The 18,665-nt window shown below is 44.8% G+C and overlaps 1 protein-coding gene across 1 annotated transcript in view; it reads left to right on the forward strand.

Annotated features, from left to right (window-relative positions):
- The first annotated feature begins 1,408 nt into the window (after positions 1–1,408).
- Positions 1,409–18,665, forward strand: part of Shroom4 (shroom family member 4) — a 196,956-nt gene continuing 179,699 nt past the window's right edge. Inside the window, exon 1 of the mRNA XM_074063628.1 lies at positions 1,409–1,861. Within this exon, the coding sequence (XP_073919729.1) occupies positions 1,745–1,861 (117 nt within the window). The 5' untranslated portion in view covers positions 1,409–1,744. The remainder of the gene's footprint in view (positions 1,862–18,665) is intronic.

An 18,665-nucleotide genomic window follows, 5' to 3' on the forward strand; every position in this document is an offset into this window, starting at 1 on the left:
ATAGCTCAGGCAAGTGGTAGATCACTTGCCTGGTATGATTAAGGCCCTTGGTTCCATCCCCAGCACTGCAAAATAAGGGAGTGCCAACAATTTGAGATGCTACTTTCTCAAATTGGGGAAAACATGATCAAGATGGTCTTCATAGGTCTAAATGTCTAAAAGCTGGTGGTTTCCTATGTGAATCATCTTTAAAGACTATGGAAAGGCAGATTATAAACATCCAAACTGCCATTGTATTAAAGAAGAGTCAGTTCAGGAGACTGAAAGAAAGGATTGATGGGGGTGGGGGAGAGAGTGGGGCTGTGAGAGCAGATTCCTGGGCTTACTGGGGTACAGGGCAGGCCAAAGCGTGTTGAAGAGGCAGTGACAGGTAAAGAAAATGAGAGCAAGAGTCTGGAAACCTTTACTTCAGGGGCCACTGTGTGTTTGTCTGCCAAGAGGAAGAAGCTGCAGAAGATAGGGGAAAGAGACAGAATAAGCAAGGGAATAAGAATGTCCTGTTGAGTCAACACTGGCTTGTCAACACCTTCCTTGTTATTATGAGTCTCTTTAAATCTCACTGCCCACTTGTGGCTGCAGAGAAAACACCCCATAAGATAACCTGCCCAGGTCAAGGTTGAGAAATCAGCATTAGCTGTAGTAACAAATTCATTTTAGGACTGGAATTGTGGCTGTTTATTTGGTCTTTTCTAAAAGCCAGGCTCAAGCAGTAACAGATGATCCGAGATGTTTCAGACCCTGTCTAAAAGCTGATTCTTCCCAAAGGCACAGTTTATCAATGGATGTTCTTTCCCGTCGGTTTGTTTATGACAATACTGCTAGTCATAAAGTTTCTGATCCCTGGCATGGTCCTCTCCATGGGGCAAGTGCAAGGCTGTGCCAGGAGCTCCAGATGACTGGAACATACACAAGCACAGTGCTCCCCAGCCTGCACTGAACTAGGGTGGGCTGAGCCCGGGCAGGGGGCATCCTCAAAGTGCTTCTTTATTTAAACTATGCTCCCGGGCAATGTTTCATAATGACCCCACACACCTAGCGCGCACACACACAGAAGCCTACACACAGCCCCAGTGTGTTCGCTGGCCTGCTTACTTTACTTTCCACCCCTCTAGGCAAGGTCCACAGCTTAGCAGCCTCCTAACCCTCCCAGGACCCTGTTCTCAGGACCTTCAGAAGAAAAAGGCAGTCAGAGAAACATGAACACACTAATCAGGAAACAAGCGTTTCAGCCCACTCGGCCACCACGCCGGCCATCCACATTAACGACTTTCACCTCCGCTCGCCTCGGCTGGCGGGAGGGGCGGGGAGCCGGGCAGTAAAGAGGAGGACCAAAGAGGGAGGCCTGCTTGAATGAAACAATGTAACAATTGATGTGAGGCTTCGCCTAGCTCCCACTCCCCAGCGATCCTATAGGCGACGTCGCAGTCACTGCACCTCCCCATTGCTCCGTTTTCTTGTCCATTACGCGCTATCCCTCCGCCTCTCCTTTCTTTTCTTTTTTTCTTTCCTTTTCTTTTTTTTCCCCTTCTCCTTTTCCCCCCTCCCCCCTCTCTCCAGCTCCGTGTCATTTCCTCCTTGCGCTCGCTCGCTGCCCGAGCGTCTCCAGCCGGGAGAGTAGGCGGAGCGGGGCGGTGCGGGGTGGCGCAGCGCTGGAGGGCGATGGTGGCGGAGCCGCTGGGGGCGGAGGCAACGTAGCCCCCGCGGAAAAGGAGCCCGGAGGCGCCTGAGCCGAGCCGAGCCGAGGATGGAGAACCGGCCCGGGTCCTTCCAGTACGTCCCAGTGCAGCTGCAAGGGGGGGCGCCCTGGGGCTTCACCCTTAAAGGGGGTCTGGAACACTGCGAGCCGCTCACAGTGTCTAAGGTAGGAACTGGTGGCTCTGTCCTAACGGCGTCCAACTTTGAATGGGCAAGCGGTGCGCAGGCTGCGGCGGATCGGGGCCTCAGCCCCACTTTGAAACTTGGCCTGGGCTTGGGGGGGTGCCCCCCGAGGGACATCGAGGGGTCTTGCCGTCAGTCCAGGCACAGATATCCCCTAAGAGTGGCTGGAGCGTGGGTCAGGAGCAAGGCTGGCCTCGGGCAAGAGCCTTGCGCACAGACACTGTTCCGAAGGCGGCGGGGCAGCCTTTGCTCCCCCACGTCGGGGAGGCTACTCACCTCACTTTGGGCTGGAGGAAATGGCGGCTGTTGGGGGTTTCTCCTTGGAGGCCCCTGCGCTCCGGCGGGACAGTGAGGGGATTAAAGGCACAGGCAATGCGGCTTGGCAAGTCACTTGGCTCTCTCGCTGACCGTCCCGCCGGGGCAGGTTGCAGGGCTGGGGTCCAGTGTGGGAATGGGGATGACTTTGGTCAGGCTCACTTCCCACAGCCGGACGCGCACACGACCATTCAGCTCCGGGCCGGCGTTGCTGCTGCGGGTTCGGCTCGGCCTTTCCCTCCTCACTCCTGAGTCCTGCCCCAGCCCTAAGTCCCAGCGCCAGCGCCGGCGAGATTTCCTGCACGTTGAGAAGTGCAGAGGGGACTTGTGCGCCATGGAACGCAGCTGTGCTGGAGCTGCCGCGGCCGCCAGAGTTGCTTTGGTTTAAGAGGCTCTGATCAGCTGGAAGCCAAGTTGCAGCGGAGGCCAGGGGAGAGCTCTTCTGAGTACTCCGGGAACCCCAAAGCAAGCTGCCCTGAGGAGGGGTGAGGGTGGGGGCAGCTGGGGCTGTTACTGGGATCAATGACTCTAGGACAACTCACCTTGAGGTACCAAATTGCCAAGTGAAGGAACTTCACGAACTTTAGCCCATTTTTGTTGTTTTTGTTTTCGTTTCTCTCAAATACTCCAATAGCTCTCCCCTTTCCAACCCGCTCAAATTGCAATTCAGATCTTAGATGTGGGTTCAGGCGGGAGATAGAAAGATGTGACTTCTTAGCGGGAACAAATGTGGCAATAGCTTTTTATTATTATTATTATTTATTTATTTATTTAGTGTTGCTAGTCCAGCAGGGGTTTGGCAAATAACCCCACCGCAACATACGCACTCAAAATGACCTGTACTGCTTTCTCTTTGCATTGGAGCAGCTGTTGACTTGTATGGAGTGGTCCTTCAGGCTTAGGGGCAACCGTGGAGTGTTGCTGTTGGGTGTGCCAGTCAGCTTGAGTAGTGTGAGGATGCCAAGGCAGCATTTTGGGGGCTGTCAAGGACCCTTGAGATCATTAGCCTCTCCAAACAACCCAGATCTTCATCCAGCACCCCTTCCCTCCTATCATCATGTATTTCTATGCAGCCTGAAATGCCATCACACCCCTGCCTAAGGCACTCTCCCTCCAGCACTTTAAAAACTCTCTCTCTCTCTCTCTTTCTCTCTCTCTCTCTCTCTCTCTCTGTCTCTCTCTCTCACCACCCCCTTTGGAGTGGGGAATCCTAGCCCTGAGGAATTTCTTCTAACCAAACTCCTCTCCCCACTCCACCAAGGTCACAATGGGATATACAGCCGTCCATGGCCTAGCAGTTCCTGTCTTTCTTTTCCTCCTCAGGCCATCCACAGAATTTCCACAGTCAGCCTAGACAACCTGCCTGGGAGAGGTCATTTTTCAGTTCTGCTCAGAGCTGACACAACCTGCCAGGCACCCCTGAGAGTGCTTCCTGCTGTGGTCCTGGATTATTTTGTGAGCCCACAGGAGCATGGCAGGGGGTGTTACTAAGTATGGGGCAGCCAGCAATTTGTGGTCTGTCTGGGGGATTATTTGAGGATAGATGAGGGTTTCCTTGGCCGTGCTGTTAAGGAAGTGCCTCGTGTGTGGAGAGGCAGGGTGCCTTTTAATGATTCCCTTTCTGCTGAATGTACACTTGGCCACTATTATATGACGGCTCATTATTACATGCATTTGGATATGCAGGGGGGTAAAATCAGTTTTCCTATTCTTCTCAAACAGCCTGGCTCCTTACAGTAAAAGCCAACTATGACTGGGTTAGCCCAAACATTAAATAAAGGGGTAACCTTCCTCCCCCTGAGGCAATGTTTGCTGGTGTTTTTTTTTTTCTTGGCAAGAAACTGTTTGGCATATTTCATTAATCCCCTTTTCATTTTTCTGCCTGAGTTTTTGTTTGCTTTTATGCTTTAGAACAATATAGCGTTCTCCCTGAAAATAACCTTCTTAAGACTAAGAAGTGGGGATGGGATGGAAGGGAGTAGAAGTAGCAGTGGATTGGGCAGATAGAAAACTTCGATTCTAAACCTTGCTCCGTCGCTCTGAAGTTCTGAAATCCCAAGTACATCACTTGCCTTTCCTAGGCCTAGGCATACCCAGGTCTAAAATGAAGTTAAACTGGGCAACCTTTATGTGATGTTATGACACTCTAATAGCCAATCCTTTATGCTAGCCTTGGCCCTCTTTTCCCCAGAAAAGTTGCATGCAGAATGAGAGAGATGACTTTGTTTCATTTGCATACAGTGTTACTGAGGGAAAAACTGAGGCTGCGATGCGTTCAGCAGCTTACCTAGGTCTATCATGCAGTGAATCAATGACAGGTTCCAAGCCCATTTATTTTCTGTGACTCAGAGAGCCTTTTGATTGATAGCACTACAGTTTGTGAGATAGCAGAGAGCAGTAACTTTCAGAGATATATCCAGTCTTATCAGCTTCCCACTTCAGTGATGCCTTCCATGCCAGCCTGTGGTTCCATAATAGGTGAAGACTGAGTTGTAGATATACCCTAATGGAGTCTGGGCTCAAGGAGAAGGGAAGGACTATTTTGGTGACCCAAATCACTTGGGTCAGGCAGAGACAGAAGATGCAAGAACCAGTGAGTCTCCTTTGGTGTTATGGGGGAAAACATAGATTTGGGTCTGGAATGCTGTTTCATACCTGCTTGAAGACAGCTTCTGGAAGAGGCAGAAATGTCTAGGGAGTGAGAGAATTTGAGAAAAGGTGATCAGTGGGGGAAAAAGGCATGAGATGTGGACGTCTAGCTTCTATATGTCATGGAAGAACCACTGGACAAGAAAATAACCAGGTTGGGGAAATCAATTCCTAGTAGCTCTTATTTCACATTTCCTTGAATGTGTGGAATTCATTTGCATGATCTATGGACACTTGTGTAGTCTCCTCCTGACAATCAAGTAGCAAAGAGAGAGGAAGTGTTTAAAATATACTATTGATTGTCCCTCATGTTAGGAGCTGGTTTATGATTTTCTCGTATGTTGTGGTATTTCTAGTGAGATGATGGTAACAAGTAAAAGAAATGTGGCCCACAAAGGAATAGAGCTCATGACCTTGGCATTATTAATGCCTTGGTTAACCTCTGATATTACCTAATTAGACCAGGAGATTTGTTTGGATGACATTGGAATTCTCTTCCAATTAGATGTGTGCTTTGCTACCTAGGAGTTCTTATCTACAGTGTAGAGACAGTCATCCATGAAGTTTACTCCCTACGTTGGGCAAACAGTCCTCTTTGGGAACTGGTAAACTTTGCAAAGGTTCTGGCACAAATGATTCTGCATCCTATAGGGCCTGTCAAAGGCCTTATAGACTCAGGTGATAGCTTCTGTGCGTGTGCGCACGCGTGTGTGTGTGTGTGTGTGTGTGTGTGAGAGAGAGAGAGAGAGAGAGAGAGAGAGAGAGAAAGAGAGGTGGGTAGGAGAAGAAGGAGAGGAGCTGAGTTGAGCTGTAGTTTGAGGTCCTAATATTCATTTCAAGTTATTGGAAATATACCCTGAGGTTAACTGAGGGTAAAGAAGAGAAAGGGTGGAGACCAGTGTGAGGATGCAAGGAAAGAAGAATGAAGAAAACTGAGGAAGAGAACAGGACAGGACAGAATGTCAGGCTCACCCTACATATTTGTCCTTTTCCTGGCCCATTTTTGGTTCATGTCCCCTTCTGGCACAGTGAGGCAAGTTGGATCTAGTTACTGTCCTGAAACAAAGTAAGGTGGAGTAGGAGAGTAGCCTGGAAGAAAAGATTCACTTCCATGCACGTAATGTGCACTGATGTCCTTCTATCGTTTTACCCTCTCTAGATCCAAGTCTATTTGTAGAATGACGTAGGCCTACCTTCTCCATTTTCATAATCACAGATGATTAGAGAATGAATTGGCTAAAGTCTAATAGTATTTGCTGACCTTAGCCTAGGATAATGGCAGGGCATATCCTTTAAGCTGTTTTTAAGCCTCTTTCCCATCCACACTCTGACCATATTTCTAGAAGCACATAAAAAGGTAGTTGAGACTTCAAAAAGGATCTGAGTGATCAGAATGAGGTTGTCTTGGTGGAAAATTTGGCTGTGATTTTGAGTTCTTATTGTGTGCATAGGTCGTATTTCATGAGCAATGATAGTGCCTGTCAGACCTTCTTAGCTGTGTCACCGGCCAGGCCCAGCCCCAGGTCAGGGCCTGGCAGTGCCAAAGGGGCCTTTATGGGGTGTGATTTCTAGGGACTTATCCAGCCTGATTACTTACATGAATCTCTTCCTCTTTAACTCTAGAATCAGGACTGCTGCCTTCTGTCTTAGTAGCTCCATTGCTGCCTTCTCTCAGAAAGGAGAGAGCATCTGGAGGCATGGGATAGGAATCCATCTAGAGAGATCCTTAGAATGTGGGAGGAAGGTAGAAGAAGGTTGGGTGATATGTTTGGTAAAACCTGGCTAACCCTTTGGCTACATACTACTTTAGACCCTGTTGGTCTGTCATACATACTACACCTGGTACTGTGTTGAGATGCACATGTATGCACTCTGAAGGAAAAAGGGCCAAGCCCATTGGAAGGTTTTCCCTTTCCAAAACCTCAAAGAAAAATAATCCAACTCCAGCTGGAAGACACTTGAGCATTGTCCCTTAAAAAGTTAAAATGATTTCCTCCTTGCTCTTCCCACTCCCTCCACAGGAATTTCTTTAAAGAGAAAAGAAACAATCTCAGACTTGAGATTGGTGGTTATGTGATGATTATCTGGAGGAAAGATGGTGGTTTTTATAGTTGGACTTCTTTGGAACTAGGTGAGGGAAAAGATGCTGACCCATTTGTGAGAAGTTAATGAAGAACAGCAGTGCTTAGGTGAAGGGCTATTCCCAGTTCCCCCCCACCAAGTGCCAAAGGGCAGACTTAATTCAGGCCTGCTACACTTGTGCTCTTCCTGATAGAGACCTAGAAGCACAGAATCTCACAGTGGGGAGAGCCTTTTGGAAGTCACCTAGTTTAAGACAATATCTAGAGCCCCCTGTTGTGTCTCTGAGCATGTTCTCCAGTGGTCACGTGGGAGCTCCCGCTCTTCTAAGCCTGTCTATTTTACAGTTGGAAGGTTTTGGTTGTGGACAGCTTTTCCTTATGTTGAGTTGCAATCATTCTCCCTCTATCATCCGTGGGGTCAACCTCTACCTTCTGGGACCACACAGAGCAAGGGTGTTTTCTCTGTCATAGGATGGTAATTGGGAGAACTAAAACAAAGATTATGTTCCTTTGTTTCACTTTTCTAGGCTTAACAGTCCTATCTATTCTTATGGAGTGTGGGATTCATCCTCCCTGCTCGTTTCATCTCCCACTCTGTTTTTTCTCTAGTTTGTCCATGGTACTCTTAAGATATAGAGCTCACAGCAGAATATAGCAACTGCAGAGAGTGACCAAAATTGAGTGAGACTGTTCTTTTTTTGTGGGTGTGTGCTGGGGATTGGACCAAGGACCTTGTGTGTGCTAAGCATATGCTCTACCATTGAACTACATCCCCAGCCCCTGGACCATTCTTTTCTTTAAAAAAAAAAAAAAACAAAATACCATAGCTGAAGACCACTTTAGCTGTTACTGTGGCCATGTCATACCGAGGCCATGTGCGAAACAAAGCCTCTTAGTGGAAGTACCTGTGCTGCTGCTAAGCCATACTTGGCCCAAGGTCTCTACATAGGCATAGAAGACAGACACATAGTAAATATATAAGGAACACACTTCATCTCCTGCTATTTATTTAGAATTGCCCCTGATCCCAACCCAAGCCAGTCTTGGGAAAGGAATTCTAAAGAAGATTAGAGAGAAGACATAAGCCTTGACATCAAGAAGCATATATGTTTAGACAAAGAGGTTAAGTTACAGAGGAGGAATTTGTATAATGGAAGAAGGAAGTGGCATTTCATGAATAGTGTCAAAATCAGAATTCCAGATCTTTTTTTTTTTTTCTTTTTACCTCTCTGAACTTAATTTTCCCCTTCTGGGAAAAATAGTTGTCTCCAAGATTGAAAATGCTAACCATATGTGTCATATAAGCAGTCTCCAACCTACAGAGCTCTGATGTAGGAGTTTGGAGACAGCAGGCTCTGCCCCATACCCCATCAGGTATCTGTCTCTCTGTACATTGCCTCTGGCACTGATTGCAAAGGCTCCTGCAATCCTGGGATTCTAGGGTCTTCTGTCTAGATCGGGAATACCCACAAGTCACTTCAGCTGGAGGTTTCACATCCATGGTCTTGTCTGCCCACATCCATCAGTTGTCACCTGAGCTGGGAAAATACCTTTCTTACTACTAAAGCCCTGATCAGGAGTGGATTGGAGTAGGCTTAATGGTCATAATTATTGAAGGATGAGGGGTCTAGGGAAAAGAGAGCTGAAGGCTAGGAACCTTGTCTTTACTGCCACATAACAATTGGTAGTGGTTAGGTTCAGAACAATTCTGGAGAGGTCTATTTAATCCACAGATTATGACCCCTGAAGTTGCTCAACTTAACCGTCATGTATACAGTATTCTGTGTGTGTGTGTGTGTGTGTGTGTGTGTGTGTCTACATTTCTCCTGGAAACGGAACCCAGGTTTGTCTGAGAGTTATCTTGCAATCAGGAAGTGACCCTTTTTTATTGGTTATGTTGGTACTGAGATCACTTTCACTTAGCCTCTATGAAACCAAATATTTTGTTTCCCAGTGCTCCCTGAAATGCTCCCTTCAGACAAACTTCAGTTAAATCATTGATGAATAAATTGAGGTACTATTTTTCCTGGCTAACCATTATATTCCAAGGACTGGGATAAGGTAGAAGTTTGTCTCCTCACACCCTCTAGCCTCATTAAGTGTAAATAGGCCAAATAGAAAGATTGTCATATGTCTTAGTATTGCAAGGGATGATCCATTCTTCACATCACACTGACATGTTTATTTGGGCATGGGGCCACCCTGACTGGGCACTGATGTGGCAAGGAGCAAGATGACTTGATCTCTCAAAGTGAGCTGTAACTCCTCCTCTTTGACTTCACTTCCACACCCTCCTGTTTCAGTGTGGGTCTATGACTACACCATGTCACAAAACAATATTGCCTTGAAGCAACAGAGACCCATTTTCCATGCAGCTAGGCTGTCCTTTCATGTCCAGTCCATGGTTCCCAGCCCCCACCTACCAGTACCCGTTGCTCGAGGCCTACATTTTGGACTCTCTCATTCAAGTGCCATTGCCTCTTTGTTCATTCATTGCCTGCCCTGCCCTCTGTCCCAAACCCAACTTTTTTTCTTCTTTGTCACAGTGGACCCTTCTAGTCTGCTGTACCAGCTTTGTCCCTCTTGGCTTGGCCATGCTTCCGGTGAGGGGTGAAAGAAGCTCACACTGTTGAGGTTGATAAGTTTGAAAACATTCAGCAAATTATAGCAGAATTGGAGGGAAATTTTCTCAAACTTCCTCTGTCTGTCCTGTTTCAGTGAAGGATAGGACCTTTGTCACCTCACATTCCTTATAGGCTCTTACCAATTTGCTGAGTAATCTTGGCTTGTTCCTTCATTTCTCTGTACCCTCCTGTTTCTTCTCATACCCTCCATGGGGCAAGTTTCTGCTTTATGGAAGGCTTGCTAAGGGCTCCAGGGTCCTTGCTTGGTCTAGGCTGTGGGAGCATGAAGGCCGACTGACAGCAGTCAGTGCTTACAGTGCCTTGCATTTCTCCACACTACTGCTTCCTATCTGTGCAGAAGTGGCTGTTTCCTGGTGTGTTCTCAGGGAAGGCACGGTCTGTTAACTTTCACTCAAGTCTTTTAATGTTACATCAATGAGGAATGCGGGAGGTGGGACTCATCTGACAGGATCAAGGGTTAAGCTCAGTGAGAACAGACCCTTTGTGGTATCTTCTGGCCCCCACCTAGTGCCACTCAACAGATTCCTAGCTGTTATGGTCTTCTCTCTTCCTGAGCCTCTGGCAGGGACATTTTGAATGGTACTCCCATCCTGCCTTTCACGGTCTATCAGAAACTGATTTTTCTTTTGAGGGAGGGGGTTGGAGGTAAGATGCAGTAGAACTAGAAGTAAAGCTGGTTTGACTAGTTATTCTGGAAAGGGGTTAGAGTCTCATGGCTGCAGCCCATCTTTGCTTATGGTAGGATGACAAGTTAAAGCCTTGTCTTTGTTGGGCTGTCTTTGCTGTTTTCCATTTCTTTTTATTTGTGTTTAAGTGAAAGCCCCCTGAAAACTTCTACAGATAGGCAGTTTTTAATGGCATCTTGTCTCTGTCTGAGTGTGAGTGATGATGTCTTGAGGCTTCAGGGGTGAGTAAATATCAAGCCCGACTCTCCTGTTCTTTGGAGAAATTGTCTGAGACTTTAGGGTGCTCTTAATTTAAATTGGTAGTCAAGAAAGATCAAGGTGACAGGCTGAAAACTGGACCAGGCAAGGATCTAGACACTTCTAGATCTTCAGTGAGTGTAGAACTTGTACTTTGGGTCAGATTTCCGCAACCTCTTAAACCCAAAGGGTTGTCAGATCTAGACACTGTGGGATCAGAGATATATTTGCTGTGTGGCAAATACTGCTGCTTCTAGGCATTTTACATGTATGCTCATTTAATTTTTACAGTGCCTCTTTGAGATAGATATTGCTATCCCGGTTGTGTAGATGAAGGGCTTGTGACTCAGGAAAAGTTAAGACACGGTAAGTGGGAGAGCTGGTACTCAAATTTATTTATTTTGGGGGCTGGAGATGTAGCTCAGTGGTAGAGCAGTTGCCTAGCATACGTGACCCTGCATTTGGTCCACAGCACCACAAAAATATTGTTTTAATTTTATTATTTATGTATTTTTTGGCAGTGCTGGGGGTTGGACTCAGGGTCTTGCACATGCTAGGGAAGAACTCTAGCACTGAGCTATACCTCTGGCATTCAAGTTTACTTCTGACTCCAAATCTCATGTTCTTTTTACATAGGCTAAGGAAAGAGAAAGAAAAGAGAAGTGGGAGGGAGACAGAATAAGAGAAATGAAATTTAATGAAGACACTGTAATATTACTAATACTTGCCCCTCGGGGGTCAAGGTCAAAGGAAAGTTTTTTGTTTTAAATCTCAAATAAGTGTACGGGGGCTGGGCTAGGATTCAGCAAACCTAAAGTGTGTGTGTGTTGTGGTCCTGGAGATGGAAACCAGGGCCTCATGCATAGGCAAGTACTCTACCACTGAGCTACACCCCAGTCCTCAAAAGACCTGAAGTTTAGTCTTAACTCTGCTACACGTTATTTGTGTGACTTTGGGCAAGTCACCTCATTCTTTGTGTCTCAGTTTCCCTATTTGCAAAATGAAAATGATAAAACTTGTACTGTTCTCCAAGGCGGAGGGAGATTCACTTTATCCTTTATTTCATATAAATGCTAGAGGTGTGTGAGACTTAAGAAAGTAATTTTAAAAAGTATCTCTCAGGTGTCCCTTACTAAAGAGAACTTAAAAAATGAAGTGTTTAAGGTTATCAAATCATTGCAAATCGTGTTAAATGGGAGGACACCTTTAGTGTAATGTTTGCAGCTGCCAAAAGTGAGAAGACCAGACATGATTTCTGGCTAATGTCCAAACAGCCAGCACTTTGAAAGGCTATCTTAAACCCTGCTTGGTTGTCCTAACAGCTCTCAATTAAGCTTTCAATCAATCAATCAAGCAAGCAAGCAGTCAACACTGATTTATTGAGCACTTTGTAAAGTGCCCATCCCTAAGCTGGAGAATTCAAGAGATGGCCACCATAGACGATCTGGTTCTTGGATTCTCAAAGAGATAACAGATTTGTTTAAGAGTGACGTTTACTGCAAGCCCAGGGAGCGAAAATCTTTAGATGCTGAAACTATGGGATTGGATCTAACGGCAGCATTTATTCAGTAGAAAGCAGTTTCATTGTGGATTGACATGGTTGAGAGTTTTTTGGGAAAATGAAGAATAACTGGAGCTGGGCCCAGAGACATACGAGGGCCTTAGGTAGGCTGGAGAGGAAGAAGGGAGCTCAGTCCAGTTAGTATAAGTGCTGAGATCAGTTTGTTCACATCACTGTGAGCTGAGAACACAAGGGCAGAGTATGTGTTGTCTATTCATTTATTCACATATTCATTCATTAAATTTTATTGAATGCCTATTCCAGGAGATGAGCTATTCTTTCTATGTCCTATGAAACCAGCACTGAGCTCCACAGAAATCACTTTTATTTGCTTTCTAACAAATACTTTTATAGTGTATACCCTGGGCCAGGCATTAGTTTTCTAACTTAATACATATTAACTCTTTATTAACCCTATTTTACAGGTGAGAAAGTTGAGGCGTAGGGATTTGAGGTAACTTGCCCCATGTCATATTGCATGTGCAGCTAAATAAGTAAAATAGGGGAGCTGCTTGATTGTTACAGAATAATGGAATATGAAGGTAAGTGGATTTGAGCCAGATATTCTGAAGAACTCAGAAAGCTGAGCTATAGACAGGATGTGGGTTGGAAGTCAGTATCCATTTTTGTCCTTTACAGAATTAGAGTATTAAAAACAAAGTAGTGGCTTTGGAATGGCTCAAGTGGTAGAGCACCTGCTTTACAAGCGTGAGGCCCTGAGTTCAAACCCCAGTAACCACCAAAAAAAAGAAAAGAAAAGAAAAACAACATACCTATTATAGTATCAGTCACACAACTTCTTGCAGAAGGAAATACCTGAACCGAACAATAGATAGAAGGGGCAGTTTGAAAGAATCAGTCCTATAGGCAATTTGCTGACTTGTTATACAGAGGTTAGTGATAATGTAGACCATTGAAGAAAGGAGGCAGAGGTAGAAAATCAGAGATGAGGCCACTGTTTCTAATCTACAAAGCTCTGAGTGATGATTGGGAAAGGGTTTTAGTTTTAGTTCAGTTTTGGACCTTCTGAGGATCCTGAAGTGTCTGTAGAGCAATCTAGCCAGGTAGTCCATTAGGCAGTTGTGGGTGGGGACAGTGTTTGTTTATATTTGTGTATTTAAGGGCCTGATCAGTTAAAACAAGTCATTATGTTAGGAACACAATGGTCAACACACTCCTTACTAATCTATTGATTGATTGTTGTGGAAATTAGTTAATTGCCAGACAATCTCTTGCCCCAAAGCCATGGGAAGCAGGTATGCTTTGTTATTTAATGAGCCTTTCTGGCCACAGCTTTGTCTTGTCATCTTCTCCTATCTGTGGGATGCCCAGTCAACTAAGGTGTTACTAGCTGGAGTTCTTTTTATATATCTTAGAAGTTTCAAGTGATGGGAAAGTGGAAAAATCAATCAAACAAACGAAAAATAGAAGAAACTGTCAAAACGCCAAACCTCAGACTGACATGTTAAAATGGTTTGAGGCTGTTAAAAAACATCAGTTGACTTGCCAAGATGTTTAAGGATTGTTTTCTCTATATGAAAAACAAAATGTGGTGGCTTGGTGAGGAAACCTCAAACCGCTGGAGTTTCAAGCCTGTGTTGCGTTTTCATTGTTAGAAGTTTTATCCTGTCTGCAGAGTGTAGTATGATTAATCTGTGAATATCATTGTTTTGTTTCTACAATAATAATAGTTCTTCAATGTGACCTTTAAGGAAAGCATTGTTAAAGTTGCAGGTGTGATTTCAGTGTCATAGATGGTGTTCTCACCACACTGCAAATCTGGCTGGAAAGCATTGCTTTATTGTTAATACTTTTGCAAACTTGGAGTGATTGTCTGACCCAAATCCTATCACTGCTGTTCTTTATACTTATAGGAAATTCCCTGGAAAGGTTGAATTTGTGTGCAGGTAGATGGGTCTGCCAATACCAGGAGGAATCCATCCCTTCCCCCGCGATCCACATCCTTCTTGGATTGGCTCTCTAGATCCCTTACTGCATCTGTGCAGCATTAACTGTTTGTTCTGCAGGGCAAGGAACTGAAATTCAGAATGTTGTAAAGATGCTTGTGCTGTGGACCTGGCTCTCAATTCACTCCTTACCTCCTTGTAGAGCAAATAGCACTGAGCTGATGGCCACACCAGTTCCTTTACTAGCTCATCTCTCTAACCAGGTGAAATCACTTAGAATTTATATTTGAAATTTATTCGAGTATCTAGCTTCTGGGGAAATCTTTGTGAAAAAAAAAATGCCTGAGTGCTCTGGCTTTTACAAGAGCCAGCTTGCTAACTTCTCTGTTGTATGAGCCCGGGTGGGAGGGTAACTCTCCCTTCTGGATGTAAGGGGCTTGATATGTAATTTTCGTGTTTTTCCCTTGCTTTGGCTCAAGAAATGTGCTATGTTCTGAAACCTGCCCAGGCCCTTCTCAGCCGTATTAGGGTTCGAGTTACATCCCTCTCCTCTTCCAGCCACTAATAAAAGCCAAAAGAATTAAGGATCAGGGAGAGTTAATTCCCACTGCAAAGACCCAGATGGGGCCCTTCCATCTTCCATCTCCTGGGTTGGAGCCCTAATTTAAGGCTGAACTCTAGTCTAAGCCTGTAAGTGACAGTGATCTGGAACAGGCCCCAGAATAGCCCTTGACATTCAGGTTTTGCCCCATGTTGTCTCTATTCTTCTCATCTCCTCTTTTCTCTCATCTCTTCTCTTCTCTTTCCTCTGTTGGGTGGGATCTTAGCAGAGACTGGGAACCCCAGTAACCAAGCCAACCAGTGCTATTACAGCAGTGGAAATGATGCATCATACTTCCTTCCATCTAAAGTGGGAGATTCACACGAAGCTTCTCCTTTTTTTTTCATTAATTCCCTGACCCAACTTCAGTACATTATGAGTCTCATGAGTCTCCTTCAGAATAAAAAATGTCATTGATATCCCTCAACTCAAAAGACATGCATGGTAATGAGCTCAGACTGGAAAGGGCAGCTTTGAAGGAAGATCTTGTAAGAGATGGGATAGGCAGGAAGAAGCCTCCTGGAACAACTACACTACTGTAGTCGCCTCCTCAATGGTTACCCTCCCTTTGATCATTCCCCTCCCCCCTTAAAATTATTACTGGTTCCCTGCTCTCTGTAGGATAGGACCCAAAGTACTTTTGCCTTGTGTTACAGATCATTCTCCATCTGGCTCTACTCTTACTTTTTAGCACTTCTTCTAGGATCCAGGTTTTCAGTCAGAATGGTTCCTCTGTTCTCTAAGCCTACTGGGAAATTATGCCCTCTGATTTTCCCAACCTGATCCTTCTAATGGTTCAGCTTCATACTGCATCCTTGGAAGACCATTTTCTTTTCTCTTCTCTGCCCCTCTCCATTGGGCCTAGCCTTCAAGCTCTAGCTCTAAGCCTCCCAGGGCATCATTTCAAAGCTGCTCCTGGTGGAAGTGGCCACTTCTCTTTGAATGCTGGAGTTTTGATTTTCTAGTAGCCGTCTTTGGGTACTTTGACTGCCTTGCATCTGGCTTGCTGGACAATGACTGTATCTTCTATATATTCACCACCCTCAGCACAGAATGCAAAGTTGACTCTCCAGAATGCTTTGCTGGTATAGCAAGACTCTAGCAAAAAAAAAAATTGTACTTAATAATTGGTAATCTTTTCCCTTTCCATTCCCAACCCCATGTTAGGAAGACGATATAACAAGAAGATCTGGATAGGCTAGCTTAGTTTCCCAGTCTTGGTGTGACATCTTGTGAGAGCTGGAGGCAGAGGGAACCTAGAAACAATGCTGGTGAGGATGGAAATGGAGAGGGACCCCAGCTGCAACTCTGGCTGAGAAGGCAGTGGAGGATGGAGGTGGTTACCTGCTTGTTCCTGGCTGCCTGGCTGCTGGGACTTCTGTGTGTGCTGTGTTCCACAGGCTTGCATGTGGGAGAGGCCTGCTGGAAGATGAGTACAGCATTCCTCATGCTGTTGAGAAGCGTTGCTGTGAGACTCTTAACACAACAACCACCCCACTTGTTGCTATGTGTTCAGAGTGAGTGGAGTGTGTCTTGTGCCTGATTCAAGGGTTTCACTCCTTCAACCAAAAGGTAGCTTTTAGTGAACATATGTGTGTGTGTGTTTTCACTTTTTCTTAAGCAAGCCCTAACGTGTTTTGTCTGACTGGCCTTGGATGTGAGTCACTGTCTGGTATTTATACCTAATGCCTTAAGTGTCCTCATTATTTGACCATGACATTCCTTTTCTCACTATTTTACTCAAAGCTGAGAATGCCAAGAAAGACCAAAAGGAACTGGCTCTACCCTCCTTCCTAATGGGGTCTCACCTCACTAGTGGCTGTCTTTGTGGTAGCCAATCAGGGCACTAAAGGGAAACGGGTTGAGAGTCAGTGTTGAAATTCACAGTGGTAGTACTGCGACAGTGCAGGAGAGTTTGACTCACTGGAACTTACAGGAAAAGGACCCTAGGAAGTGCCTGTCCTTACCAGGATCACATACATACGAAAGGAGTACAATCTGAGAAGCTTAAAGAGGAGACAATTTGTTCTCTGCGTGCATTGGTGAGAGATGGAGCTTGCTTCTTACTGCTGTTGACATTAAAGTCCTTCCAAAGTTGAACAATTTGTTAGAAGAAGCATGCTCCTAAGGGTGTGGGAATGGTAAACCCCATTGGGACACTGCTGTTTTCAAAGGGACTGAACCTCAGATAGAAAGGACATGGCTGCTAGCATGGTCATTTGGAGGCCAGGCAGCCAGTAAATCATTTGAGAAGGAATTAAAGGTTCAAAGGGCAGGAGGGAATTCTCTGGGTGACCTCATAGGTGCTTGAAAAATCAAAGGGCTAGCTGATGTGCTTTTATGTTCTGAAGGCTGGTTAGAAGGGAAAAGGGAATGGAAATGCACAATAGGAAATTGGCATTGCTGTTTTCATGTGCTTGAGAGCCTTAGCTCTGGACTGGAGGTGATCAAAGTTACCATTAATTAAATACTTAATATATTCTGGAAGTTGCACATGTATAATCTCTAATCTCATCACTGCCATAAGTTAGGTAGTAGTATTCCTATTTTATAGATGAAAACAGCAAGGTTCAGGGAGGCAAAGTAAAGAGCCAGTAAACTGTAATCTGAACCCCATTCTACCTGACCCCAAATCCTATGCATATCCCACTATATCTTGGAATTTTCTTTCAAAGATCCTCTTTTTGTACTTCATGTTCTCTGTCTAATCCCACTATTAACTGTTGCTGTGACCATGTTCTTTGTATCATAGCATTGGACCAAGGTGGGTCATACAAACCAATCATTTCAAATCTTTCCTGGGAAGCTGGTTAAAGACATAGATTAGACTCAGGAAAAATAATACAATGCACAGGAGGTACTTAGTAGTTTCCCTATTCTAAGATATAGACTAAGATATAGACATTCTGGGTGAGAGAGATTGCCAGAATTCATTCAGTAACTGGCAGAGCTGGTATTTAAAATTCAGTTTATCTGATTTTTAGAATTCCTGTTCTTCTCAGTGCTCCTGTTGCTTCTCAAACTGGGAAGGGGGTAAGCAATAAACAAAACACTGGACCTGACCCTCTTGGCCCCTACAAACCTATCCTTCCCTATCTTTGCCAACAAATTTTAAGTGAAAGATGGCCTTCTTCCCCATTCCTTTCCTTCCTCCTTCTCCTCCTCTTCCTAGGACAGTTTATTTGTTTGAATTGGGGATAGGTGATAAGTGTTCATGGAACAAAATTTAAGACAAAAAAGCCACCTAAGGTCCTTTCCCAGAGGCAACCACTGTTACCAATTCTTTGTGTACCTTTCCAAAGATACTGATATATCAATACACACTGCACATGGTCTGTTGTGTGTGCTCGTATATAAGTGGGTGCTCGGTGCCTCTGTTCCTTCCTGCCTGTGTTTTCCTTAATCCTCTCTAGTGTGGCTTCCACAGAGGTCTTCTTCAGAGCCAGATTTACTGGCCTTTTCCCTTTCTGCATCCCTCCTTGTTTTTTTTTTTTTTTGCATAATTGTTTTACTTTTTCAATTATCTGTTGAATGGGTAATGTTTTCACATGGCTTAAAAGGCAGTTAATATGAAAAGGCAAGCAGAAGAATTTTCTGCTCCATCCTTGTCCCTCATTCTGACCAGTTTTATTCCCCAAATTGTGCTTAGATCTTTTAAATGTACCTTTCCAGAATCTCTATATATCTGCAAACAAATGTGAGTATAAATTCTTTATCTTGCCTCTTACACAAAAGATAATATACTAAAACAATCTTATGTACCTGATTTTTTTTTTTCACTTTCATATTCTGGAGATCTTTCTCTGTCAGTATGCAGAGAGCTACCTCCCTCTTTTAAATAGCCATAGTATTTTATTTAATTATTTAATCAGTCCTTGATATTACTCATCCTTGACATTGTTTCCAGTGTACCATTGTCACTTAATGTTCTTCAAGCCCTGCTGCCTGCATGTCTGCTGTGACACTAAAGTCTCTTGTTTCTCCATCCTCTCACTATTTTTCCATTTCCATTTGCAAATCAAGACTCAGGGTTCAGCCCCCTGCTTGTTCTCTTCTGGGTCTCTCTGTCTCTGCCTCTCTCACTTACTTTGTTTATACACCAAAG

The sequence above is a fragment of the Castor canadensis genome, chromosome X (assembly GCF_047511655.1).
Source record: "Castor canadensis chromosome X, mCasCan1.hap1v2, whole genome shotgun sequence".
Taxonomy (NCBI): domain Eukaryota; kingdom Metazoa; phylum Chordata; class Mammalia; order Rodentia; family Castoridae; genus Castor; species Castor canadensis.